Genomic DNA, 27,271 nt, shown 5'->3' with positions numbered 1-27,271 from the left:
ACAGAAGTTCAATACTTACATCCTGAATTGGAAAGCAAGGAGCTGGACATAAAACTAGTGTTGGCTCGCCAGTTGGAAGATGCACTGAGTATAGAAGAAATATCAGCACCCGTTTTCTTATCCTGTGAGAGGGAATGAAAATGAAGGAGCTGATTTTGATATGTGTTCCTTTATCTTTTGAGATTAAAAACAGCCTAAAGCCAGAGAATTCTTTTAAACTGATAACATCTAGTTTCAGTGTTCAGAATGTAAATCTTGTAGTTAGCATTAAATCTGATTTCCTCTCCAATTCTGTGTCCTTGTCAACAGATAGAATTATAGGCAAGGTCATCTTCTGTACTTGCAACTGCAAGTTCTGCAGTTCCTTGTTGAAACATATGTAATAAATGGGAATCTCTCTCTCACACACACAAAGATCCTTAAACATGCAAAATGACATCTAGCAATGATGCTTATTCAGTTTGTTGCAGCATGAAATTTAAGCATTTGTGCAAAACAACCCCAAACAAACCCACATACATTGATTTTAGACTAAAGAAAGTCAAGTTGAATACTTGTTTGACACTCTTTCAACCCCATCCATGTGCTAGTTATTAAATGTAATCTTCCAGTTTCATAATAATAAGGCACTCAATGCAATGCAAGGTGGATGGAATCGATTACGACAGCAATGAATGGACCACTGAGAGACCTTAGCCAAGTTGAAGACAGATCATCCTGGAGAGAATCTATCTATGTGGTCGCTAAGACTCAACACTGACTTGACAGCATTTAATCAATCAATCAATCAATCAATGCAATGCAATGCAATCAATGTCCTTTAAAAAATCAGTAAAATAATTTCGGCATGCACAAATTCTGCATGGCTATAACTGCATGTAGTGGGATGTCTGATGCTTTTGATTCCAAACAGAAATACCTTGCACTGCACGAGAACCTGCTTTTTAGGTTGTTACACAACACTTAAGGGCTGACACCCTAACATAACATGCATACAACCCAAAGAAGCATGCAGCAAAAGTAATTTCTCTTCTGTAGTATAGACCCTCACGGGTAAGTGGCTTTTTTTTTTTTTTTTTTGGCAGATTCCTGCTGATCCCTCTTCTCTTAGAAGCACTCTGTGTGACTTGGTAATATGCCCCTGAGGGTTATGCAGACCTCAGCAACACAAAGCGCTTGCAGGGGAAAAGGAGATCAGCAAAAACTGTATCCTCCCCCCTCCAGCATCTGAGTACCAGCACTGTAGAAGCAGGAATGCATCCACTGTAGGAGTGCTTCTTTTGGCTGTATGTTTGCATTGGTTAGGATGTCAAAGATTTTCTTTGAAAAACATCACAGGTCACAGTAGATATGGACAAACCTAAATGACTTTTCGGGATTGTGACATACATCTGTGCCCATACTAGTGAGAGATGTCACTTTGATCTGGAATGGAGTCAACCATTCTGAAATTCCTCAAATAAGTCTTGTAAAAAGCTCAGAAAGGCTATGGCCTGGCAAACTTTCTGTCAGCTCTCCATGGTCTCCAGGCTCTCTTGGTGCTGGGAATTTTGGGAAATGTGGGGTGGGGGAATGGTGACAGGGAAGGATGACAACTGAGGAACAACCATTTAAGTTCCCATTCCTTCTGGATGAACAGAGTGAGCAAGAAGGAGAGGCGCTCTAACCCCCAGACCTTGGGGCCCTGGTCTGCGGCCTCCAAGGTCCGGGGGTCCTCCAATGGCTGGGGAGCCTCCTACAGCCACCACACACCTGCCTGCTGCACCACAGCTGACCTACGTGCCATTGGTTTTTTAAAAAAATACAGCCACCGTGTGTGGCTGAGGGGTGGCGAGCCAAATAGTTGACCAGCTCCCCGCTTGGTGGCGGTGGCAATGATGGGGGCAGTGGCCGCTGGGCACATCCTCTCTGCCCAGTGGTTGCTGTGAACTGCGAGGCACATCTGCGCAGTTCAGAAAAAGATTGCTGCAAGTCTCACAGACTTGTGCCGAGCTTTTTCTGAACTGCGCAGGCACGCCTTGCAGTTCACAGCAGCTGCTGGGCAGAGAAGACACACCCAGCGATTGCTCTCCCCATCGCCGCCTCTGCTAGGAGCGGGGGGAGGAGGTTGACTCGTCTGCTCCACCCCGCAGCCACCCCTTGGCCACGCAGCACCTTTGTTTTTTTAAATTTTTTTCACATAGGTTAGCAACAGAAGGAGACCCCCACCCGCAAGTAGGTTTTGGGGGCCTCACGGCAGCAGGCCACCTGATGGGGGGGCTCATAGAAAGGTTGGTCCAAGCACTAAGCTCATCTAGGTGCACCCCTGGCCAGAAGGCATTAAAAGCGACAGAGCCCAGTGTTCCTTATGGGAATGGAGGTTCTCAGGTATACTGAGAAGCTTCTATTGTGTTACTAGAAACTTAAAAGATAGACTCTCTGTCTCCCGCGCCCCAGCGTTATTTGCTTTTGATTTCCCTCCTCCCAACAACTCAAGGGAAGTTTAGGAAAGGAGGAGGAGGAGGAGAAAGAGGAAGAGGAGGAAAAACAGGGAGCAGGAGAGCCTGAGGGTAGATGATGCAAGCCATATTTTGGGCTGAGGAGCTGGATCACCTCATAATTGGTATGGGGTTTCTGAACTGTGGGTGTCCTTTCCAAACCCTGTCTCATCAGTTATGAAATATGGATCCCTAATTCATATCCTGGCTTCTGAGTAATGAAATCAGCTGAAATCTGAAATCAGCTGAAACAAACAAACAAACAAACAAACACAACCTGATCCTCTATTTGGTCCTCAGTCTCTGGGGGTGAGTCAATGTGTTCCTGCGACTCCCATGGTATTGAGGGGGTCGTTTCCTGGGGCTTGTGATACTTGGCTTGTGGGAAAGCCTTCATAGGTTTGGAGGTGGTAATGTGTTCAGTTTGCCTTTCCACTTCACATTCAGCCTTGGCCCCGAGCCCAGCAACCTGTACTGGCTTTGGTGGAACCATCTTTTTCTTCTTTTTAAGTATTTTTTTTAAAGGGATCTTGCTTTATTTTTTGTTTTCATCATTACTTGAGATGGAGTCTGGGACAATGTCAGAATAGTCTGCTTACTGCTATCATCCTCCAGTCCCGAAGGAGCTGGAACTACTGGCCCTGCTAAGGATGGCACTGATGGAACTGCCAAAATTGATGCTGCTGATCCCAAAGGAAGTGAAGGGATTTCTGAGTCTAGGGGTCAGTTATCTAAGACTCTGGATTCTAGTGTCTTGGCAGGAATTTTGCTCAGTGTGTGCTTCATAGCCACAGAGCTTCCAGAGTCTATGGTGCTTGGCGACAACAGCGCTCATTCCCACAAAACAGATCTGAGTCTAGAGACCCTATTGGGTCTAGCTTGACAAGTAAATTTTTGGGACACAACTCTGGACAATATGTCCTTCCCCCAGAAAGAGAAGGCAAAGCTGGTGACCATCCATTGAGGGCTAATTTGCTCTGCAGTTAGTGCAGCGTTTGAATGTGGACTTACCAGCCATAAATACTTTCCCTCCTGAAAGATCCCTGCCCCTTGACAGGGAAGGAGGGGGGACAGGAGGGAATTGATAAAGTGTAAGCAGGGGTACCACAGAAAAACACAAGATGTGAGATCAAGAAAGGTAAATTACAAACTGATAGATAAAGGAGATTATTATAAAAAATAATTGAATCAGGAGCAGAGCGAGGCTGCCGGCGGCCTGTGTGCAGCTGCCGTGGCCTCATGGCCCCACCCCCACATCCTACGTCAGACTCTCCCGGCTAGCCATGCCCCTGCATCTGATGTCAGACACGGGGGCGTGGTCTCATGGGCAAGAGAAGGAAGATTTCAATAAAACAATCCCAGCGGAGGGAGAGGGACTGTACTCGGCTCCAGGTAGATCCCAGCACCAGGGGCGGCACCAAAAATGCTGCCACCTTTCCCTGGCAGGGCGACAGTGCTTTCAACAATTGCATCACAGACAGAAATTCAACAAGTGAAGACTCCCCACTCTTATTACAGTTTCAAGCCAGGCCGGAAAAGCCACACTCATTGAATTTGCAGCCTGGTCCAGAAAAGTTCTCCAAGGCTCACTTTTTCGCTGGCCCTTCTTCTCAGTCACACCAAGCTCGCAAGGTCCCCATTCCTTCCTCTGGTCTCTCTGCCCCCGCCTCCCCAACTCCGCCAGGAGCCAGAAGGGGAAATATCAAATGGGAGATCAGCTGTAATTGGCTTTGAGACCAATTTAAAGAGCGAAGTCACCGCCACTGCTTGAGTGCAGTAACCCTCCCTCAGAGAGTGCGCCCAGCACGTGCGCCTGCTGTGTATGGAGAACTGAACTCCCTCCTCCTTTTTGCCTGCCGCCTCCGGGGGTTTATCTCCATCCAGTCGAGCTGGCCGAAGGGAGCGTGAAAATGAAGCTGAGAAGAAAAGGACGGGCAGAGAGATTCCCACTGTCTTGGGTGCAGAAAGCGGGCTTCAGCGGGCGGCTTTTTCGAACAAGGGTGTTAGTGTGAGGGCATGTAAACAAATAAGCAAGGTCCACAAAGTTAAGAGGAGAGCTCATTGCTCTCCCAGGCTCTCTAACCTTGCCTTTCTGACCGCAGGATTAAAATGGAGCGGGGAGGGGAATGCTTTCAAATGCTCTCAAAAAATGCAAGCCTTGGCTCCAGTACCTCTTTCGCCTGCTAAAGCTGAGCGATGGAACTGGAACATGCAAATAAAAGGGGAAAGTTCTTTTGAGCATGTGCAGAGGGGCACGTACATAACCAATGCGTATCACAAACAATGAGTTTGCCACTCTTCTTTCCTAGCGGGTGCGGGACTCTTTGCTCACGGTATGTGCTTGCTTGGCACTCCGCTCCACTCTAGCTTGTCCATCCATCTGTCCATGCCGGCCAGGTCTGAAGCAGCGCTGCTGCTGCTGCACCATCAGCTCCTGCCTTTGTAATGCAGCCCAGCCGGCCGATCTCTCTCCTAAACGGGGCCACATGGCCCGTTTGGGAGGGAGATAGATCGGTCCCGCTGCATTGGTAGCGGGACCAGAAGCAGCTCTCTCTGCCTTTAAGGCAGGGAAAGTTGCTCCAGCTGCCGATTTCAGCTCCAAACGGGCTGCATGGCCCCGTTTGGGACTGAAACAATGCCCCCGCGTCTAATGTCAGATGCAGGGGACGTGTCTGGGGCTGCTCTCACGGCCCCTGATTGGGCATGGCCTGGGTTCTTTGAACCCTTTTGCCCAATGGTGGCTCCGCCCCTGAACTGAATAAAGAGGATAGCAACCCCCCACTCCATTAAAAAAAAATTGAAGCTCCAACCAACCTGAGATGATGTTCTCTCAGCAGATGATGAAAAACTGAGGACTAAGCATGTGACCTCAGGGAGGAGAGGGGGAGGAGCTACTGACAAAAAATGGAGGAAAAGAATCTTGGAAAGTTCCTGAACAGACCTTCATGCAGATGCGAAGCCCAGTTCTGTGAAGGCCAGAGACCACTCAGAAGAACATCCAAGTTCTATTACTGCAACACATTTTACATTACTGCCTTTGATAACTGTATGGCAACTTCCACTGGTTCAGAACAGGGCAGCCAGGCTATTGATTGGATTTGCCAGAATGAACATATTAACAGTATTAAAAGATCTCTATCATCTTCCAGTTTGTTTGGAATGCCACAATTTGGGGGCTTTTTCAAACTTCCTTCTGGGATGAAGAATAGATGAAATGTCAAGGCACTTAAAACATACCAAAAGATGGAATTGCATTTTGACAGTAACAAAAGAGAAAATGAAATTAGACTGTTTCAACTCAGCTCTGGTCTTGAGGCAGACAACTCCTGTACAGTTCAAGAGGGGTTATCAATAAAAAGATATTTTCTAGGCTATTTCAGGCAAGTTAGTGAAATTAATTCAGCACTCTTCTCTTACTCAGTCTGAGTCATTTTATTCTATTTTTAAACAGCCATGACAGCAACAAAGACCATGTAGGTTAAAGGGAAGCTTCTTATAATCTAAATGAAAATGAAATATTGTTGTAGAATCAGCTTTGTACTGGATTCACAATATCTGGCTGAGATCAAGCCATCACTGTAGCCCTATTCATACATTATGTTCAATGCACATACAATCTGTGTACAGTGTATGCCCATACAGATCTGTACACATGTACAGTTATTCACCCATTATGTTCAATGCACATACAACAATTTATTTATTTGATTGATTGACTGATTAATTGATTTCTATTAGGGATGTGCAAAATGTTTTGGGCACAGAACGATCTGTGCCCGAAACAGCGAATTTCGGGTGATTCGGGGCCGAACCGAATCACCTACGAAAAGATCCGAGAAATTTCGGGCACGAGCCGAATCACCCAAATTTCGGGCCCGAAAATTCGGGTGATTCGGACCTCCATTTTTTTGCCTTCTTCCCCCCCCTCCATTTTGAGCTATGACGTCTATTTGAATTTCCCGCCTTTTTGCATCCCATTGACTTTAATGCAAAAAGGTTTGATGTGACGTCTGCTCGAATTTCGGGTGCCGGGGGCAAAATAGTGGGGTGGGGTGGTAGTTCCTAATGGGTGGAGGTTACCACCCCAATTGCAGAGGGATTGAGCAAAGGGCTGATTTTTGGTGAATTTTTGAAGTTTTAGTGTCTTTGGGTCAGATAGGGGCATAACGTGGGAACTGTGCCAAAAGGGTGGGGTGGGGTGGTAGTGCCTAATGGGTGGAGGCTACCACCCCAATTGCAGAGTGATTGGGCAGAGGGCTAATTTTTGGTGAATTTCTGAAGTTTACGCATCTTTAAAGTTTTCCCCGTGAAGGGTGTATCGCTTTACATTAGGGGGAAGGGGTGTCCTAGAGCGGGGTGGGGTTGGTGTTAGTGCCGGGTTGGGGCAAGGAAGCTACCTGAATTTTTTCAAAGGATTTGGGCAGAGGGCTGATTTTTGGTTAATTGTTGAAGTTTTCGCGTCTTTAAGGTTTTTCCTCATAATAAGTTATAATGGAGCTTTCATCAGCCCCATAAGTGCACTTAGGGGGTGCTGGGGTGGCCCAGAGCGAGTGATGGTGTAGTGCACATAGGGTGCCAACCACCCCCATTGGTTTCTAACCCATGGGGTACAGGGTTCTGTTGTTTCTGAGGTTTTCTGAGTGTGGATTCTATGATAGCAAATGAGATTTTCAATGAGACACCATGAATCCACTCTAATTTGCTATCATAGAATCCACACTCAAAAAACCTCTGAGTGCTGGGCTAGAGAAGCCCTTGGTCTCTATTTCCTGGGAGTATCCATGACAATCATACACTGTCCACTTTGCATTGTTGCTCTTTTCTCTGAATGATTCATATGCAAATGAAGGATTAAAGGAGAGGAACACCTACCCTAAAGTCTTCAAGTCTGCGCTTTGAATCTTCCAGATGCCGCTGTAAGGAGCCCATAATTTCCTTGTACTGACTATATCTCTTTTCCAGAATTTCTGGTTGGCTGCGAGAATCCTGAAATCATAGAGGGGGTTATTTTGGATGAAATATTGTTGGCCAACTTCCTGATTAACTCTGTACTTGCACGAGGGAATTGAGGTAGCCCAAGACTGTTGCACTAACCAGTTATGTGAAGTCTGGAGCTCTCGTCCGGACTAGTATTGCGCTAGCACAAATAGTTTTTGCTCATGCAACAAGTTATGCAACCTGTGGCATGCCTTGTTGTTTCTCAGGGAACTTTTGTGCAATAGCACAATTTTGAAAATCCCTATAAATTAGTGCAGCCATGCAATCTTCTTGCACTAGTGCAGCTTTGTTCACTGTGGAAGTGCAGTGTTAAGGTGTCCACCAATATCATTAGTTTAAAAGACAAAATAATCCTCCTGGAATAAAATAGAATACTCAAGTCTTACATGGAGGTACGTGCTGTAGGGTGATCCTGACTGACTGGGGCTTCCTTAGGCATATGCCTGTGCTGGAAGACTTGTGGCTTAAGCAGGAGTTGTGCAAGGCGGCCCTTCCGGGCAACCGTTTAAGGGAGTGGTGGAAATCACTTGTTTTAGTTTCAGCAAAGCAAGTAAATACTTGCTTGAAATGACTTTTTTTGAAAGGCCAGTCCTTACTTAATGAACTACTTAATGGGGAGGAGAACTGGTCTTGTGGTAATGAATATGAATTGTCCCCTTTGCTAAACAGGGACCACCTTGGTTTGCATTTCAATAGGTGACTGTATGGGAGTGCTGCAAGGTATTCCTCTTAAGGAATGGGGCCATAGTTCAGTGGGAAAGCATATAAATGCTTGCATGCAGAAGGTTCTCTCCATGGAACTTTCCCACACAGCAGGCTTTACCACAGGTTTTCTGCAAGGCTTTGCTGTGAGTTTGAAGTTGCCCCGCAAAACTGATGCAAAAAGTGGTTTTTTTCACCCCTGGTATAAATTGGGCTACACTCTAACGCACAATGAAAAACCCGAATTGTGTGTGAAGTGCTCACAGGGACTTCGGGGTAAATGTGGCCGATATGTGAATACAGACCTCAATTCTGGAGGAGATGCAAATGAAAAGCCGGGTGTGAAAAACATCCTGGCATCTCCAGGTAGGGCTAGGAGAGGCTCCTGTCTGAAACTTTGGAGAACTGCTACCAGTCAGTACAATACAGAGCTAGATGGACCAATGGTTTGACTTGATATAAGGCATATATGTTCCTATGTTCCTGCTTTGTTTTAGATGGTTTCTGCATTGCTAAAGTATATTGACTGTTGAGCCTTATGACCCATGTGAAAAACAATACTAATTAACAAAAACAACAAACAGATTAGCAGTGGTCATATATTTTGTATGCTAAATGTCTGACTTGCCATTTGTCCCCAACATAGGATGGCATATTGATCCAACATAATGAATAAAATTTATATTCAAACAGCTTTCCTATTGAATTTACAGTCTTTCCAGGCATATCACCAAGTAACCCCAGCTGTGAAACCATGAACATGCAGTGTGTCCTTATTCTGGAAGCAGTGCTTGGGGACTGAATAGCATCATATCTCAATAAACAAAATCTACTCCTTTTCAAATATTAACACAGCTAAGTGCAGCTGCCACACTAATAAAAATCAGCTTATCAAAATATTCTGAGCAGATCAAAAATGCTGGGAAAGGGAAGATATAATACTCAGCTATTTACCTTAATTTTATTAAACTTAAGATGACCATATGGTTATCTGGTGACATTGCATTATGAGTTGGGATTCAAGCCATGTTGAGAAAGGGGAGATTTTCTTGATTAAGATTAAAGTGATGAGAAAAGAAAAGAAACTGATTACATAGCAAGCCCATTCAGGGTAACTAACACATTGTTTTAATATTTAATGGGAATCCAAAAAGAAAGCATTAAAATGTGATAATAGACTTTAGATGTTATATCCCTGGCCTAACAGATTTCCCATTGTGCAGGGGGTTACTAAATACTTTCTAATAGAAGAGATAAGACAAAACATGCTCACTCCAAAATCTCTGAAATCTTCTAAAAGGTTCAGTTTCTCAGGAACAGACTCCAGATGATCCAAGGCCACTCGAGTACTCTGAAGAACACACACACACAAAGATTTAAAAGTGATATCTAGTCTCAGTTATTCCTTATACAAATGCACAAATGCAATACCTTGAATCAATCTCTCTCTCTCTCTGTATGTGTATACACACACACACACACACACACACGTATGTGCACACACGAACACACACACACACACGCACACGCACATTCACATTAGTGTTCATAGGACAGTGGATGTGTAAACAGCCATGGAAGCAGTTGGGGAGAGTTCATACAAAGTAAACACATCATAAAGACAGAGCTGAGCTAAAAGAGGATGGTCCATTTTGCAAAAATTGTCCTCAGCTGAAAAGACCCCTGCCTCTTCAGTGATTTTTCTGGACAATTAGCAAGCAAGGGTTAGAATGAATCCTGATTGGCTAAGATCTCAATGTGACCAATATCAAAAGATGAATCCCTCACCTGAAATGGGATTCACTTGCCCTTAGCAATATCAGTGAACAAATCCAATTGCTTATTTTGCTGAACTTCTGCATTATTTTGATGCTACCTGGCTCTGTTTTCTCCCCCAGGCTGCTTTTTCTTTTTTGTTACCTTCCTCCTCCTCCTCCTCCTCCTCCTCCTCCTCCTCCTCCTCCATCCTCATGATCATTTTACCGACCCTGCGGTATAATCTGACTGGTTGTGGCCACTGACATGATTGTTTGCAAGGGTCTTTGAAGGCATCATATCTTTGACAAAACCACATAGGACACCACAGCCAACAGAACTGGATGGCAGTATGGGCAAAGAGGCTAAGGACAGCAAGGGCAACCAACATCAACACAATACAAACATATTAAAAATTTGCTCAAAATAGATGAAAGAAAAGGTACTTTTGAACACTTAGGAAAACACACTCAAAAAGGTAAATTGTTTTGGCTGAGCCCTAAGTGCAATGGAATTATCTTGTCAAAAACATTCAAACCCATGATGCTCCTTCATAAACCTCTCATTCCAGTCTCCAAGTAATAATTTAATGAAATGGATTGTCTTCAGCCTCTGTAGTCTACCATGTTACAGTAAGATATTAAAATTACAAGTTATCCTATTATCTGGAGATAAATGTGCAAAAGTTGCCCAACTGAAAAAGTATTCAGAAGAAATGAGGCCTTTTGCATCTCTCTCAAATAACCTTGTGGAAATACAATTTTTAAATTACAGTATATAAGAGCTTAATGGATGATGGGCAACTAAGAAACTCTGTTTGGATGTATAATGCCAGTGATCAGGTTGGTAAAACACTGTTTTGCCTCACTAGTTCTCACAAAATACTGTGTAATATTGATTGATTGAACTTGTATACCGCCCAAACTTTCACCTCTGGGCGGTTAACAATAACATTAAAACAATTAAAACAAATATAAAAGGTTAAAACCGTTTAACAATTTAAAAACAGTATAAAATTAAAACAGTATAAAATTAAAACTACAAATCTATTACTCTATTAGACTAGGAGAAGAAACTCTCCAAAGCCAGAACACCACACTGAACACTCGGGCTCATTTGACGTCTCACCAACGTGCTAAGAGCTCAATGGAGCTTTTTTCTTTTCTTTTTTTTTAAAGCTAGGATAGTGTTTTATACTGGTGAACTACAGTTTTTGCTCGGATCACTGTGGTTAAACCACATTTAACCAGGATCGATAACTAGGATCAGATCCAAGGATGTGCCCGAAGCACAATTCGAGCACTTCGTAGAAAACGGAATTGGGAATTTAAAGGGAAATTGGGAATAACCTACTGACCAAACACACATGGCACCTGTACGTGCTGACAGCATGTGGGGCTTTTGGGGATGTATGCTTCCCCAGCAGGAAGCTGGAAGGGGTGGTGGAGAGAAGGTAAGTACCTGCTCTCCTTTTCCTTAAAGTTCCAATCCTGTTTTCTACAAAGTGTTTGAACTGTGCTTCAAACAGCGGTTCAGACACATCCTTAGATCTGATCCTGTGGAGTGTGACATGAGAAGGTGGATTTTCTGTCAATCTGATCTAGCTATTGATCCTGGTTAAATGAAGTTTGACCATAGCAATTTGACCAGGATTGCCCTGGAAATCCGCATTCTCATGTTATGCACCGTGGGCGTATGCGGGGCTTGGCAATCCTGGTTAAATCTTTACCCAGGATTGCCGTGACTGTGTGAACGCAGTCCAAGAATTATACCAGAATACTGCATTGACCATGTTATAAAAAGTGAATCCAGGTGACTCAACTAACCTGTTATCTTGACCACTAGCAAATGCCTTGCATCATTTGCAGTTTCATACTATTTAAGAGACCTAACCTGAGAAACAAAACTTTACAACCACCAGAATACCAGTACTTGATGTTTATGTCTCCGTGGCTGATATATCATGCACTCTTGTGAGGTGGGACAAACACTTTCAAAAGGAGGAGTAAAAACTAGCTGCCCTGAGAGGAGGATACAGACGGGCATTCATCTGCAAAGCCTAATCTAACAGCACTCCCAAGTAGATGAGGCCTTTTATGGGAAGTTCAATCTCCTCTCAGACTGAACAACAACTCTCCAGTCAACTGCTCTGCCTACCAACAGTATCTTGTCTTGATTGAACTTCAGTGTATTGGCCCTACTCCAGACCATTACTGAATCCAAGCATCTGTTAAGAATGTCAACAGCTTCAACTGAATTTGCCTGGTTTTATTCATCCTGGCTAGGGCAGGCTATAAAGCAACCCCCCAATGAACTAAGCAAGTTGGTATTTTGCAAATCCAGCATCAAAAGGTGCTTCATTGATTGACAAATGTAGATTCTAAATGTTGTAATTGTTTTTTTAAGAAATAACCTAAACTCAGCAGAATGCTAGGAATGCGAGGGTGGGGAAGCCTAGATACATAACTGTGCAGAGGTGGAGTTAGATGAGATCACTAAAATATCTGCAATGAACAAAGGCAAACCCCTGCACAGAATTAACCAGGGAATATTTCAAAAAAAGTTGCATATCTGATTTGCTGAAATGCAGCCAAACACTTGCAAAAAATATGCTGTGTGAAAAAGGAATATCTGCTTCTTGCCACTATCAAATCCACATTACTAAATTAAGCCACAGGATGGAACATGTACAGAAGATGATGCACAGCAACACATTCCAGCAAGCAAGGAAGGGGGAAAAGCATTAATCTAAAAAAATAAGCCAGATCATCAAAATAAAACCAATGAAGACAACTGATAAATTCCTTTAAATGTGATATTTATCATATTACTTTTAACATATTGAACAGCCCAGGAACTCTTTTGTCTGGGGCGTTATATAAATGTAAATAAATAAACAGATTTGCTTCTTATTTTGCACAACAATCAAAAACCAAGCAACATGCAACTATGTATAAAAAAAGTTCCCACAGAAATCTTTGTTCTGATCCAGGTAGCACAAATACAATTTATTTATTTATTACATTTATATACTGTCTAGTAGAAAAATCTCAAGGCAGTGTACAGAATTAAAACATAAAATATAATATAAAACACTAAAATTCATATAAAAAGTAAAAATAATAGATAAATATACATTAAAATTTAAAAGCTTAGTCTCAGTTGAAGCCTGGGAAAATAGGAATGTCTTCAGGGTCCTCCTAAAAACAGACAGAGAAGGAGATGCTCTTATTTCAGCAGGGAGCACGTTCCAAGGCCCTGGGGCGGCCACAGAGAAGGCCCGGCCCCGAGTTGCCATCAAATGAGTTGGCCCTGTCGATCTTAACAGGCGACAGGGTTCATGACAGTGAAGGCGCTCTCTTAAGTACCTGGACCTAAGCCATTAAGGGCTTTATAGGTAATAACCAGCCTTTGTATTTTGTTCGGAAACATATTGGCAGCCAGTGCAGTTCTTTTAGAATTGGTGTTATATGGTCCCTTTGGGTAAACCCAGAGACTAATCTGGCTGCCACATTCTGTATCATTTGTAGTTTCCGAACTACATACAAAGGCAGCCCCACATAGCGTGCATTACAATAGTGAAGCCTAGAGGTTACCAGTAGGCATGTGCCCGAAACGTTTCAGAGGCCATTGTAAAGGCCTCTGAAACGTTTTGGCGCTGGGGTGGTTTTCGGTGTTTCTGCACCGGCGGGGATAGTACTTTAAGGGCGGGGAGGGTGTACTCACCCCCCCCCCGCATTTTCCCCGCCGGCGCTCTGTAAATTTCAAGCCCCTCGGGGCTGCAGCGTTCCTCCCTGCCACCCCATTCCCCCCGTCGGCTGGAAGTGGCGAGCATGCCGATGGGGGGAACGGGGCGGCAGGGAGGAACGCTGCCGCCCCGAGGGGCTTGAAATTTACAGAGCGCCGGCGGGGGAAACGCGGGGGGGGTGAGTACACCCTCCCCGCCCTTAAAGTACTATCCCCGCCGGTGCCGAAGACCATTCATGCACATCCCTAGTTACCAGCATATGTACCACCATTTTTAGGTCATTTGTCTCCAGAAATGGATGTATCTGGCATATCAGCCAAAGCTGATATAAAGCACTCCTGGCCACTGCCTCAACCTGAGAAACCAGGGAGAGTTTGGGATCCAGGAGCACTCCCAGACTACAAAGCTGATCATTTAGGGGGAGTGTAACCCCATCCAGAACAGGCAGATCTAAACCATCTCTCAGATCCTGACCCCTTACAGACAGCACCTCCATCTTGTTTGGATTCAACTTCAGCCTGTTATCCCCCATCCAGCCCAATATCGCTTCCAGGTAGGCACTTAGGAGGGTCATACCATTTCCTGATGAAGCTGGTATAGAGAAATAGATCTGGGTGTCGTCAGCATACTGATAGCATCTCGACCTAACTTCCTGATGATCTCTCCCAGCGGTTTCATGTAGATGTTAAAAAGCATTGGAGACAGTATGGAGCCTTGTGAAACCCCACACTTTTAGCTCTCGCTTTTCAGAGTGACAGTCTCCAAGTGACACCATCTGGAATCTGCCAGAGAGGTAGGAATAGAACCACTGTAAAACAGTGCCACCCAATCCCACCTCCTTCAGGCAACCCAGCAGCATACCATGGTCAATGGTACTGAAAGCCGCCGAGAGATCCAAAAGGATCAGCAGAGTCACATTTCCTCTGTCGTTTGCAAATTGGAGATCATCCATCCATAATACTCTCTTCTAGCAGCAAAGTATACATCAAAAGTATTTAGGCTTCACATTTGCATCATTCTAACACATAGCTAGAGTATATAAACTGGAATTAACAAACAGCACACAGAATATGATTATTATTTACACTTCCACTACAAAAATAGTAGAAGCTGTATCATATGCTTATTAAAATGCTTGCCATGATTTGTAAAATAAAATTAATTGTATGTCTTAAAATGGTCAACTAAGAACTCTCCCAGAAGGCCCTTCTTTACCTTTTTCCCAACAAACTTTAAAAAAAAAAATACTCAGAGGTGTCTATCAATGTCTCTCCCTCATTAAATTGCCCACAACTGTGCCTCTCCCACAAAGAAGCTGCACTCATTCATATTGCATGCTTCATTTATAGTGGCCTTATGTTCATCAAAGCCTTGATTTTCCACTCCATTAATTTATGATGAGTTGCATGGTTTACTACTTCTTCCCAGAGTCATTTGTGGCCCTGGTCTTCATAAGGGCTTGAAAGGTTGAGGGATATCTGAAAGAGACAGCCGATTCTCAGCAGGCCTCTCTTAGCAGCTCTCAGCGATGGCAAAGTTAACTGTGTGAAACAGAATCACCGACCTAAATGCTCAGCAGTCATCTTAGAGGGACAATATGTTTCAGGGACATTCTACCACATGAAAAGAACTTGAGAGCAGCTGACTTTGAACATAACCCCTCCCCATTAAATTAAATTGTGTTTCCTCTTCTTTCATCACAAAGGCATTAAAAGTTTAATTAACCAACCTGGCCAGTAACAGAATCCACAGAAAAGCCAGGCTTCTATTGAGATTTCCCTCTCCTAAAGGGGCCACAACAGCACTCAGTCTTTGGGGTGGCAGCCAGTGTCTGCGTTACAGTGAATGGGCACATTCAGACTTGATAATTGAAACTGTTTGCACAGTTCCCAATTTCCAGCTTCTCAAAAACTTTTCAGGCATTATACAATTTGGAGCGTTCTGTTCTGTAAGGGGTAATTGGAAACAGGCTTAAAAATGCAAGCGAAGATTATCACCATGCAATTCCAGCAGTTGAGATCTTACTGTATGTACAGGTTTGCAACTAACTATGCTGGTAACTTGCTTAATAGTAGCATTCCCCCTCCATGACAAACAGTGCCATGAAGAACACCTACTTCATCTTAGGATGTAGGTGAAAGGTTTTATGGTAATCCAGGGACAGAGTTGCTGAAGAAAAATTTCTGTATTATTGTGAGGGACAAGAATGCACCCTTAACCCGAAAGGGGGGAAAACACATACACACCTAGAGTTTGGTTTGCGGTGAAGGTGAAAAGAAGGCCAACTGAACAAAAGTCTAAGTCAAAACAAGGGAAAAGTTGTGTTTTTAGCTGACCTGTGGATGTAGTGCAACAATAATTTAGTGACACGTACTCCAACCTCCTTAATATGGATCAAGAGCCATATTTGTATCATTAATGACTGCACTCTTCTCTATTAAAAGAGATAGGTTTAGCCATGCAGAACAAAATGCTTAAAAGGATGTTGAGAACACCTGACACAGAGGGCAATTAAGTACTGCTAATTATTTCCCAGAAACTGCAAACGATGTGCCATAATGCATACAACTAATCCTGAAGAGAGCAATCATGTCTGTCTGCTCATTATTTAACAGGGAACAAAGGGCACTGATACAGAGGACTGATAAAGCTGATAAGTGGTAAAAAAAAAAATCCTACCAGTTGTACCAATACAAGCAGTATTCGTAGTAATTTACTTAAAAGCACTCCGTTCCATCATGCAGTGAACGCTATTAATCTTTTCTTGTTTTCTTAACATAAAAAGATTATTTATTTTCTAAGAGGTGTTCTATGTTCTCAGAGAGAATGATAAAACAAATTACTCATTTTCCATGACTTCATATAAACACTTTGATGTTTTAAAGAGCATGTGAACAGTTAATCCTCCTTATATTGATGCATTTGCAGTGATAGGCAGCTCTGGGCTGTCCCAAGGGATAGATCTAAATCAAAGTCAGACACTGCTTTTTATTTTTAGTCTTGAAACCACAGTGATAAACACAAAAATAAAACAAGTTAAGCTTGTCTATGCAATCCCTAAGGGTTGGTTTTATATTTAATATGCAGGAAATGCACACACACACGGAAATAAACAAGGGTCTTCCCACCCCCTCAAGGTAGGTAACACAAGTGACCATCTGTAGACTGTTAGTATTTTTAAAAATTACAGAAGGCTTAGGGAATGGCTAAGAAATCCCCAAAGCATAATCCATAAGAAGATGAAATGTACTCATAATTTAAAGTGACAGTAATGCATTTAAGCAGGCAGTTACTTATAACTTGACTAAGAGATGTAATGTTAAAGGTGACCCCAAGAAGGATACTTTTTCAAATGAATGAACGGTTAGGTTATACATCAAACATAAGACTGTGAGACACATAAAGGGTCTATGCTAAGGCCCAAATGAATTCTCAAAAGGTTCCTGTCAGAATCTGCTAAACATCCTTGGGCCAAAGAGATAGTGGCATTCTTCAGAACATTGGGATCACACTCAAATGCAGGCAGTTTAGTGGAGACGAAAGAGCATCACAGTTTTATTTACTGAAATTATTTTACTGATTATATTTATAGCTCATACTTTTTCCATGATGGAATTCAGGCACCTTAGCAAAGTGCCCAGGCAGTCTCTCCTCCAGGTCCTGACCAGACCCAGACCTGCTGAGCAAGGTTTCTGTATCATATTCCTTCAGACCATGACCCTGGAAAAGCCCAGAAAGTTCCTTAGTATCTCCAACATCACCAGTCCACCGTGCTACAGTATTTCTTCATAAAATACATAAAGAGAGCTCTACTAGATCCACCTAATTCAGAATGTTCAGTCTAACCCAGGACTGCACAACTTTGGCCCAATTCTGGGGATGATGGACTACAACTCTCATCATCCCCAGCCACAGTGGCCAAAAGTAAAGGATGATGGAAGCTGTAGTCCAACATCTGCAGGAGAGACAAAGTTGTGCAGCTCTGGTCTAATCTAGTTCCCAGAGGTCAGTCAGATGCCTCTGGGAAGTACACAAAAAGGGTACTTTGCTGCAGCTTTGTTTGGGAAAGCCTTACCTCTGTACTGAGCAAAGTAGCACAGTCCCTGAGGGAGGGGTGCCCCCTAACTGGGTGACAGCTCGCTCTTTGCTCTCCCATTCCGGCCTCCCCAACTCATTGGCATGTTGTTAGCTCTTTATTGGAGAACACATCTTGGCATCAAGCAAGACAAGCTCTCAGCAGGAGGGGAGAGGGGAGAAGTGTCAGGCAGCTTATGTCCCTCCTCCCCACTGACAACTGCTCAGGTTCAGCCCATCTCTCCCTCCCTCTGACTGACATACATGGAAATGTCAGTGAGCATCAGCCAGCCAGTCGTGAAGACAGGAGAAGGAAGAGATGCTGTCTGACACTCCTCCCCTTTCCTCCTGAAGCTGAGACAGAGCTTTAAAAAAAAAAAATCTCCAAGGAAACGTTTTGAATCCTGCCCTCACTGAAAAGAACAGGATAAAACCACAATACTCCTTTTCTCTTCCACTTACCACATTCCTTAGCAACTGGGTTCATTTACCCCCAAATCCTAGGGTGAAATCTGGGACTCATGTTTGTTGCAGAGAAACTACTTATCCTCTATAAGTAACTCAACAGGAAGCAACTTTAACTGAGAAACAAGAGTTTGATATTTATTACTAACTAAACATAGGCTAAGAAAACAATAAACAGACTAACAGTCTTGTGCAGAGAGAGGGAGAACTTCTCAGTTTGAATTCAAGGCAACAAGAGCCCTAAAAACCTACTTATTTGGCCCGGCCTTCCAAGGTTTTTAAATGGTTCTTAAGTATTTTAATTGGTTTTAAATGGTTCTGAATTGTTTTAAAATTGTTTTTATATTGTTTTAAGCAGTGTGTTTTAAGTGGTGTTTGTTTTTATGTTTTTTAAACTTGTTGTGCACCGCGCCCAGAGCCTTTGGATGGGGTGGTCTATAAATGCAATGAATAAACAAATAAATAAATAAATAAGAAATAAGTCTATAATAGGTCTATAAATGCAATGAATGAATGAATAAATAAATAAATAAATAAGAAATAAGTAAAGAGCAGACAAACAAACCATGACTCCATCCCCAAGCCAGTCGCATAGACCCTCACATAGAGAAGCATGCCACATGACAAAGAAGTGAGACAATGTCTATGGCAAAATCTCAACAATGTTTCCCATTGAAAACTTGTGCATGCGTGAGCTTGGGGTGTGGGGGGCGGGGCGGGAGAGGGACAGAATGCACACAGGAACAGGTGACCAAGAAAGATAGAAGCATAGTTGATGCATGAATATACGAGGTGCAGTAAGTATATGAGTTTTAAAAATGTTTCTGAGCCAGGGAAAAGAGTGTGTGTGTGTCTGCATCTGCATATGTGTGTGTGTGGGGGGGGATGTGCTATTTTTTGCAACAAAGACATGGGGGGAGGCGAATAATGTGAGAACATCTTCACTTCTTGTCCCAGGGCTTACTCCAACCTTGCTAAAGGGATGTTCACTAAACCACTGCTGTCCACTGGGGATGTGCCTGAATGGGCTCAGGCAGTTGTGGGTGGGCGGGGCGGGGCGGGGAGTGGTTCCCTTTAAAATCAGGTCCTTACCTTCTCCGGTGCTGCCCTGCTGCTTTTCTGGACGTGGCACTCGCTCTACCAAAGACCACGCGCAACTGCAGCTCTGTTCCCTGCATGCATGGTGGCCGTGTGTGACGCAGCCACACACAGCCTTTGGTAGAGTGAGCACTGTGCCCCAAAAAGCGGTGGGGCAGCAGAGAAGCATGCAAGGACCTGCTTACCTGCTTTTTAAAGAAACCACTAGTGGCTGCCTGTACCGGTTCCACCTACCCAGGGAAAGGTGAGAGATTGTCTGAGGGGAGGGTCGGGAAAACCCACTCTCCTCGCAGACCTCCTTTCGGCGCTTCACACTGCTCGTGTGAAACACCTCATAGTATATCATATCCATAATAATAGGGCTAACATCATCATTGTATTTTTTTCATAAAATGGGTACATGTTTATTTATTTAAAATATTTATACCTCGCCCCTCCAGTACACTGCTGCTCGGGACGGCTCACAACAATAAAATAGCTACAATGTAAAATAAAAGTAATAAAATTAAACAAATTAAGTAAACAAATTAAAAGTCAGGCAAAAAACTACAATCAGTATTAAGTTGCAAACTAAAAGTTATTTTAAAAGCTTAAAAAAGTGTTGAAGCTTAGCAGATGCTTAAGTTTACACTTTTTCATTCAAACTGTCATAACTCTTGTGTTTATAACATCAAGTCATTTATCGTTTTACCTAACATTTCTTCCAAGGAAATCAGAGTAGCCTACATGGTTCTTTGTTCCTTCCAACCTCCTATAAGGTTGGTTAGACTGAGATGTAGCAGCTGGCCCAAGGTCACCCAGAGAGCTTTATGGCTGAGCAGAGATTTGAATATAGAATATAGATTTCCCTGGACTTTGTCTGCTATACCACACTGGAGTTTTTGGTATCTCCTGCGATGAGTAATGGTCATGCAATACTGATAATTGATCGGTCCAGCCAGCAGAACGTTGTAAAGGGAAGACTACATATAAAGATAAACTACATGTGTTAATTCAGTCACACTGGGAAGCATCAGCTCTCTGGCAAGAGTGGGCTGAACCTCATGTCCCATCTTGCAAAAAAGTGGTGAGAGTGGTGGAACGGTCTCAGTGTGCAGTGCTCCAGCTGTTGTCCAACAGCATCCATTTGTGCATGTGTTTCCACATTCAGCTGGATGAAGGTGACAACATACACATTCAAGACACTTCTTGCAGTCAGTCATAGCAGTTGTAGGAAGTGTGCCAAAGCTGGATCCAGAAGGGGAGCTCTGTCTACTAATACTAGGAGAGAAGGCCAGATCAAGAAAGACCAAGAGATGAGGTTGCTTTTGAAAGCAAACTTCAACATAAACATGGAGAGACCACTGCAGTGAGGAAGAACAAGATGAAATACAAACATTATGGGAGGAAACAAAGAGCTATAAGAAAAACTAAGCAATGGGGAACAAGGCCAGAAAAAGTCAAAACCAGTAAATATACTTTTGGATTTTTTTTTTAACCATCACTGGATCCAAGGGGTATGTATGTGTGTGCACGTGCTTGTGTGCAGGGAGAAACACTGGTGGAATTTGCCTATTAACAGAATTTGATATGTGGATAGAGTCAATCTTCAGATTCCTGCGCAAAGAGACTGTGTGAATCAGTACTAAACACATAGATTAAAAAAATAAATGGCACCTTTAGAAAATAGCTCTTTCATTGAGGATTAAGTGAGTAGGAATTTTAAAACAAACATTTGTTGGAATCAGAGTTTAAAACAAAAAAAGTACATGACAAAAGAGCTGAACAACCAGTCTAGACTCCAGATGTCCTTGGAATGGACAAAATACATTTTAATAACAGTAAAATATACCACCTTTTCCATGTGTGACTTGATGGTTTACCCCATTTCACCTAACTGATCACACAAACTGCCTGGGGGAAACACAAGACTTGTTTATACTGGGGGGGGGGGGGGCGGGAAATACTATTAAACAGAAATGTGGAAGGAGAGCAGGCAACATTAAGGCTAGGTTAGCCATCAGCTCACAAAGGATTGCCAACAGGTGTTCAGAGGACTTTTAGTACTCAATGGATTGCAGTCTAGAACATCTTTTTTAGCAAATCATACTGACTGGTATGCAGACTAATGCTGCACTTGAGCAAGCCTGTTGCACTAATGCAAGGGTGTTGTAGTATTAACTAGTTCCACCAAGTTAGCAGCTTGTGCTCCAGACTTAGCATTGTGCTAGCCCAATGCTGTTCCACTAGTGCACAGACACTGCACCAAGAAACAAACGTCTGTTCTAGATTAGTCCTTGTGCTAGTGGAAGATGTTGGCATGTTGGGCAACCTGAAGAAAGGAGGCGCCCAGGCGAGGGGACAGCAAAACATCGGACCCCATAGAGACCAGAGCTGGCCTGTGCTGAGGCAAGATGCCGCTAAATACCAGTTGGAGGGGAGCAATGGCAGGAAAGGGGGCAAGCCCTCATCCTCTGCCTATGGGCTTCTCGGAGACATCTGGTGGGCCACTGTGTGAAACAGGATGTTGGACTAGATGGACCTTAAGCCTGATCCAGCAAGACTGTTCTTATGACTATAGAGGCAGCCCCTCCCCCACTTTCCCGGGGTACTTAAAGCCCTGTGTGCCCTGAGAGGAAGGAAAGAAAGGAACTGCCCAGGCCAGGGGGGTGCATAACATCAGCTCCCACAGAGATCAGCAATAGCCTGTGAGGACTATTGGAGCAACCCTTCTGCTGCCTTCCAAGAGGTACTTAAAGAACTGTATGCTTTGAGAGGAGTATAAGAAAGAAGGCACCCAATCCAGGGAGCTCTTGTCCTCAGCTCATGAAAAGACCACCAACACCTGAGTCAACACTGCTTTGTAAATTGTATATAGCTTGTTTATTTTTAATATTGTAAATCGCTTTAGTCAAGGCAAAAAGGCAGTATAAGAAAGCTACAAATAAAGAAATAAACCTTGTAGTGCAACCTCATGTGTGTCCTGGAGAATGTCTTCCACTAACAGCGGCACAACATCAGAGGAGCACCACAACTTTGTGCAGCTGCACAAAGTGTGCACGACTTCTTGAGCAAGTGCAGCAAGAGCGTAAGAGACTTCAGAACTTTGGAGCCACCCAACCTTCTTGCAGACACTGAACTTTGTTCATTGTGCTCGTGCAGCATTAGTCTGGATTAGCAGCCACGCTTCATTAATCAATCCATTGCTGCGGACAATGGAAACATGACTGGCTAAGTGTAAGGGTGGCTTTTGGTACCCGTGGTTTCATGTATCCGCCAATGACATACTGTTTCATTATCTGCAGTACTAAAATTAGGTTATTTTCGCCTATCTGTGGTTCCAGGGCCACCTGAAGTGACTGACTTCTTATGTCACTTCCTGTCTGGAGGCAGTGTAGAGCCATTTTGTGGCTCATGTTTACCACAAAAAAGCCCACAAAAATTGCCCTTGGAGCATGGGTAGACTTAGTTGGGGAATTTGTTATAGTAATGAAACTAATAGATCACTATGGTGATGAAAACAAGGATTAGGACATAATAACGAGATATATAAATACGAAGAAAATATTTACATGAGAGCAAATATGGATGTTGTAGTATAACTGTGTTGAAAGATGAATGGGAAGTCACATTGTAATGTAGAAAACTAATAAAAATAAAGAGCACTGAGAGAGAGAGAGAGAGAGAGAGAGAGAGAGAGAGAGAATGGGTAGACTTGTCCTCTGAGAAGGGCTGATGTGCTAAGTCCAGAGCAGAGTGCAGGTGCCAATCCCAATTAATAGACCAGCTCTCCTGGTTTTCCAGGGAGAGCTAGACTACTAATTGGAATCAGTGGGTAGACCAACCCTCTGCTCCAGACTTAGTGAGTCAGCTCACCATGGAGGGCTAGTCTACCCACTGATCCCAATTGGTTGACCAGCTCTCCCTGGAAAGAAGCGCCATTTTGAGGCCAATTCTTCCAGCAAAGTGGTGCCCAAATTGATTTAGGTCAAATCTGGGGTGATTCTATTTGGTCCCCAATCTGACCCTTGTTTTCAGGGCAATTTGATTCTGTAGAATAATCAAATAACCCCCAATTCAACCCAAATTGATTCATGGGTGAATTGAATTGCACAACCTGGTTGAAACAGGATATTAACAAGGCATGAGCGTTCATGGCCAGATCTGCCTTCTCCAGAAATGGTTGCAGTTGGCACACCAGCTAAATCTGCCAAAGCCACAGTTAGTAAACATCTATTTTATTTTATTTATTTAGCCCTTTTTCATATTGCCAAAAGCATAAGTGTCATGACTGTATATGCAAAAATTAAAATATGGAAACCGATTAAAACAATTGCAGAAGTTAAAACAATACAAACACTTGAACTAAGAGCCTGATTAAACAGATGTATTTTCAGAGTTTTTCTGTAAGCTACCAAAGATGTTGAGGCTCTCACTCCAGTGGGGAGAACATTCCAGAGCCCTGAAGCAACTGCTGAGAAGACCCAACCTAGGAGACAATCAAGTCCTAACTAGAACTTGCTGCTGGTCTTCATGCAAGGTTCCGTATATTCCTCATCAAGTCCATGAAAGGGTTTTTTGTCATCTACCAAAAATTATGCCTTTGTATTTTAGTGCTATATATTTGATCCTGCAGACTTACCACATATTGTACTATAGCAGGAGGGGGAAAATTTAAACACTAAGAAACATTTTATTAGTCTATTTATAACGAATGTGTTTAAATATTTCTTTGTGGGTTGTTTTCTTAAAATACCATGCTAGACGCAATATATAAATGCTCAGTGGCATCTTCGACTCCTGAATATGCAAATCTGAAGAAAAACAACATTGCATCTACAAAGAACACAATATTCTTAAAGAAAGCTGTAAGCACTGAACACAGAGCATCTCCTTTTAAATAAAAACCACTGTAAGGTATGTATGCCATACCAAAAAACCTCTCTCACCATAGACTACTGTACGCATGTGTAGGTATATTCCAGAACTCCTGCTTAGACTGAGAAATGAGGGATGTCATCTGCAAAAATTATAGCCCCTTACAATGAAGATTTGTACTCAGATTTATTCTCCACCTGCTGGGAAACTGGGAGCATTTGAGAAAATTAAAGAGTTACACCAGGCTTCAGCCCTCTGTTCTTTTAAAAACATGTTTATGTTTGCAATTTTCAAAGGGCAGTATTCTACCTAGAGAATGCACTGTGGCTCTAAAAAAACCCCAACATAGATGGAATACTTTCCACTATAAAATCGTCCCCCTGTGTCACAATTGGCCTCAGTTCTTTGGGACACAGATTTTAGTTGGGACAATTAAATTAGATTTGGTCCATTTATTCAAAGAAAGCACTCAGATTACAATAAGTATCACATTTAGAGAAAATGGCATAAACATGGCTATACAATGATATATAACTCCTTTGACAATAGTCAACATATACAGAGTTGGTAATGGCAGTTTTTGGTTCCGTGGCAGAACAGGTAAACATTTATACCACACATGGTAGAGCTGTGTAAGAGCACAAAATGTTTGAAGACAGTAACACAGATAATGCCATTTCTTTTAAATGTCAATGTCCTGATGAATCTGATATTTTGTTTAATTATGTATGTACGTGGTATAGTTGTTAAATATAACAGAAGAGCATTAAAGTATTTTGTTATCACAAGGGTGTTTGCTAGACAGTGGGAAGAAAAACAAACCCTATAACTGAAGAATAGGTGGATAAATTATGGAGAACCATGAGAATAATAAAATTAGCTGCTTATTTCCAATCACTAAGAATATTTAAAGAAGTGAATGAAGATGGAGCTCCAATTGTGGCATTTTTCAGAAATAGGAACAACACAGGAAGCTGCCATCTACTGAGTCAGACCATTGGTCTATCTAACTCAGTATTGTCTTCACAGACTGGCAGCGGCTACTCCAAGGTTGCAGGCAGGAATATCTCTCTGCCCTATCTTGGAGATGCCAGGGAAGGAACTTGGAACCTTCTGCTCTTCCCAGAGCAGCTCCATCCCCTGAGGATGGAGTGCCCACACTTCTAGTCTCCCATTCATATGCAACCAGAGTGGACCCTGCTTAGCTAAGGAGACAAATCATGCTTACTACCACAAGAGCATCTACTTCTCCAGTTTGACTGGAATGGCTAAACTTGGTTTTCACCCAGTGAGTTTCCCTCTCCGGCCTGCCTGGCGGCTAAAATGAAGGATGACCCGGTCTGTCGGGTGGAAGAAGGTGGGGAGGAGAAACAGCGGCCAGGCCAGCCAGGCGCCGGAAGAAGCAGTGGGGAGGAGAAGTGGTGGCCAGGCTGGCTGGCCGCCGGGGAGAAATGGTGCGGGGGGAGAATGAAATGGAGGGAGGAGGATGAAATGGGGTTGGGGAAATGAAAATGGGGCTGGGGGGGAGAGACAGGAAGAACTAGAGGCACAGATACTCTGCACCAGGTCAGCTAGTTCTGAATTAGTATTCTAATCCATGTAGTCAAATAATAACTCTTTTCACTGCTCAGTCCTTGAGAGAATATATTGTTGAATGAAACAATCTCCAGAGCCAACCAATAGGGATGGTAAGCCCCTCACCACCACACCAATACAGTCTGATGCAATACAAAGATGCATCTGACCCCCTTGTATTGGTTTATTGAACAATTTTTCCTTGGGTGTGGATGGAACCTGCATTGCATCAGTTCCAATTGTCAGCCTGAAGTAATGCACAGCCCTACCAATCAATCATACACACAGGCATCTATATCTTAGACATCTATGTCAACAAACTAGAAAGCAGTATCTTAAGAATAAATATGTTTTTGCATTGACCATTGCAATATGCAAGGTTAAAAATATTTCAGATATTTTGACCCTGTCTTTGCATTAAATTAATCAAAGCAGCTAAAAATCCAAAAAACATAAAACAAAACAACATGAAATATCTATATAATTATAAAAATAAATAATAGGAGCAGATCCTACTTTAAGAACTATAGGTTGTATTCTAAAGAGTGTAAGTGCAACGGCACTCATGCAAGTCATCTTCCCTGTCTCCTCCTCCCTAAGGCAACTCCCCAAGTTCCCTAAAGGGCTAAGCCTAGGGACTGGGGGGTGTTTGGGTGCAGTGGGTGAGGGGTAGCATGGGGAGCTGAACTGGGAAAGGTGTAAGCACCTTCTACAAGGGGAGTTCTGTTCATGAAAGATTTTGTTGTAAGACATAGGGATGTGCACGCTCCTTTTCTGGAGCACCGAACAGGTTCGAAATGTTGGCGTTTGAGCCAGTTTGGAGGCTGGTGGGGGAGTTACTTTAAGGGACAGGGAGGGTGCCTCCTCCCTGCCCATCCCTGCTCCACCGCTTTCCCCCTGCCAGCACTCTCCTACACAGTGTGGGTGCGGGACTGCAGCATTCCTCCTTGGAGCCCCATTCAGCGTCACCATGCAAATGGCCAGCATGGTGCCTTAAAGTAACCCCCCTGCCCTCCCAGGAGTGCACAGAATCAGTTCTGTACACATCTCTAATCCACCCTAGAAATGTGATACAATGAAGGATGGGATATAATTTTATTAAATTAATACAATAAAGATGCAGAAGCATTCCCACAACATACATGCTTCTAATGTTTGGATGATCAAAAAAAGTGCTAGCAGAAGATGCATGACTCACTTTTCCATCTCTCGCATTTGGGGATCTGTGCATCAACCAAGTGTGTATTAGGGCAAAATACGTGTGGAATGCATAAGATACCACTTCATATATTGTACTAGAAACAAGGAAAGAGAAGTGTGACTCATTCACAGAGGACTAATTCTTTAGACATATGCCAATGGCCACTGTTCTTCATCCAAAGGATAGGGCACATGTCTAGCTCTGAACATGTGTGGAGAATCTCATGTAAACTGGAATATAGGTCCATCTAGCTCAGTATTGTCTACACCAGGCTTCCCCAAACTGCGGCTCTCCAGATGTTGCTTAACTACAACTCCCAGC

The 27,271-nt window shown here is 43.1% G+C and overlaps 1 protein-coding gene across 10 annotated transcripts in view; it reads right to left on the bottom strand.

Annotated features, from left to right (window-relative positions):
* Positions 1-27,271, bottom strand: part of CEP128 (centrosomal protein 128) — a 263,923-nt gene that overhangs the window by 25,096 nt on the left and 211,556 nt on the right. For 4 of the 10 annotated variants that reach the window (XM_053284676.1, XM_053284675.1, XM_053284679.1 and 1 more), the window contains 3 exons: positions 9,451-9,528; positions 7,350-7,463; positions 20-122 (listed from right to left, as the gene is read on the bottom strand). The exons of 1 other annotated variant lie outside the window; for it this stretch is intronic. In XM_053284676.1, the coding sequence (XP_053140651.1) occupies positions 20-122; positions 7,350-7,463; positions 9,451-9,528 (295 nt within the window). Of the gene's footprint in view, positions 1-19; positions 123-7,349; positions 7,464-9,450; positions 9,529-26,947; positions 27,045-27,271 lie in introns of those variants that run through there. 5 more of the 10 variants (XR_008313413.1, XM_053284678.1, XR_008313414.1 and 2 more) reach the window with 5 other exon arrangements.

Source organism: Hemicordylus capensis, chromosome 1 (assembly GCF_027244095.1).
Source record: "Hemicordylus capensis ecotype Gifberg chromosome 1, rHemCap1.1.pri, whole genome shotgun sequence".
In the NCBI taxonomy this organism is placed as follows: Eukaryota; Metazoa; Chordata; class Lepidosauria; order Squamata; family Cordylidae; genus Hemicordylus; species Hemicordylus capensis.
This window is presented reverse-complemented; position numbering and strand designations above follow the sequence as displayed.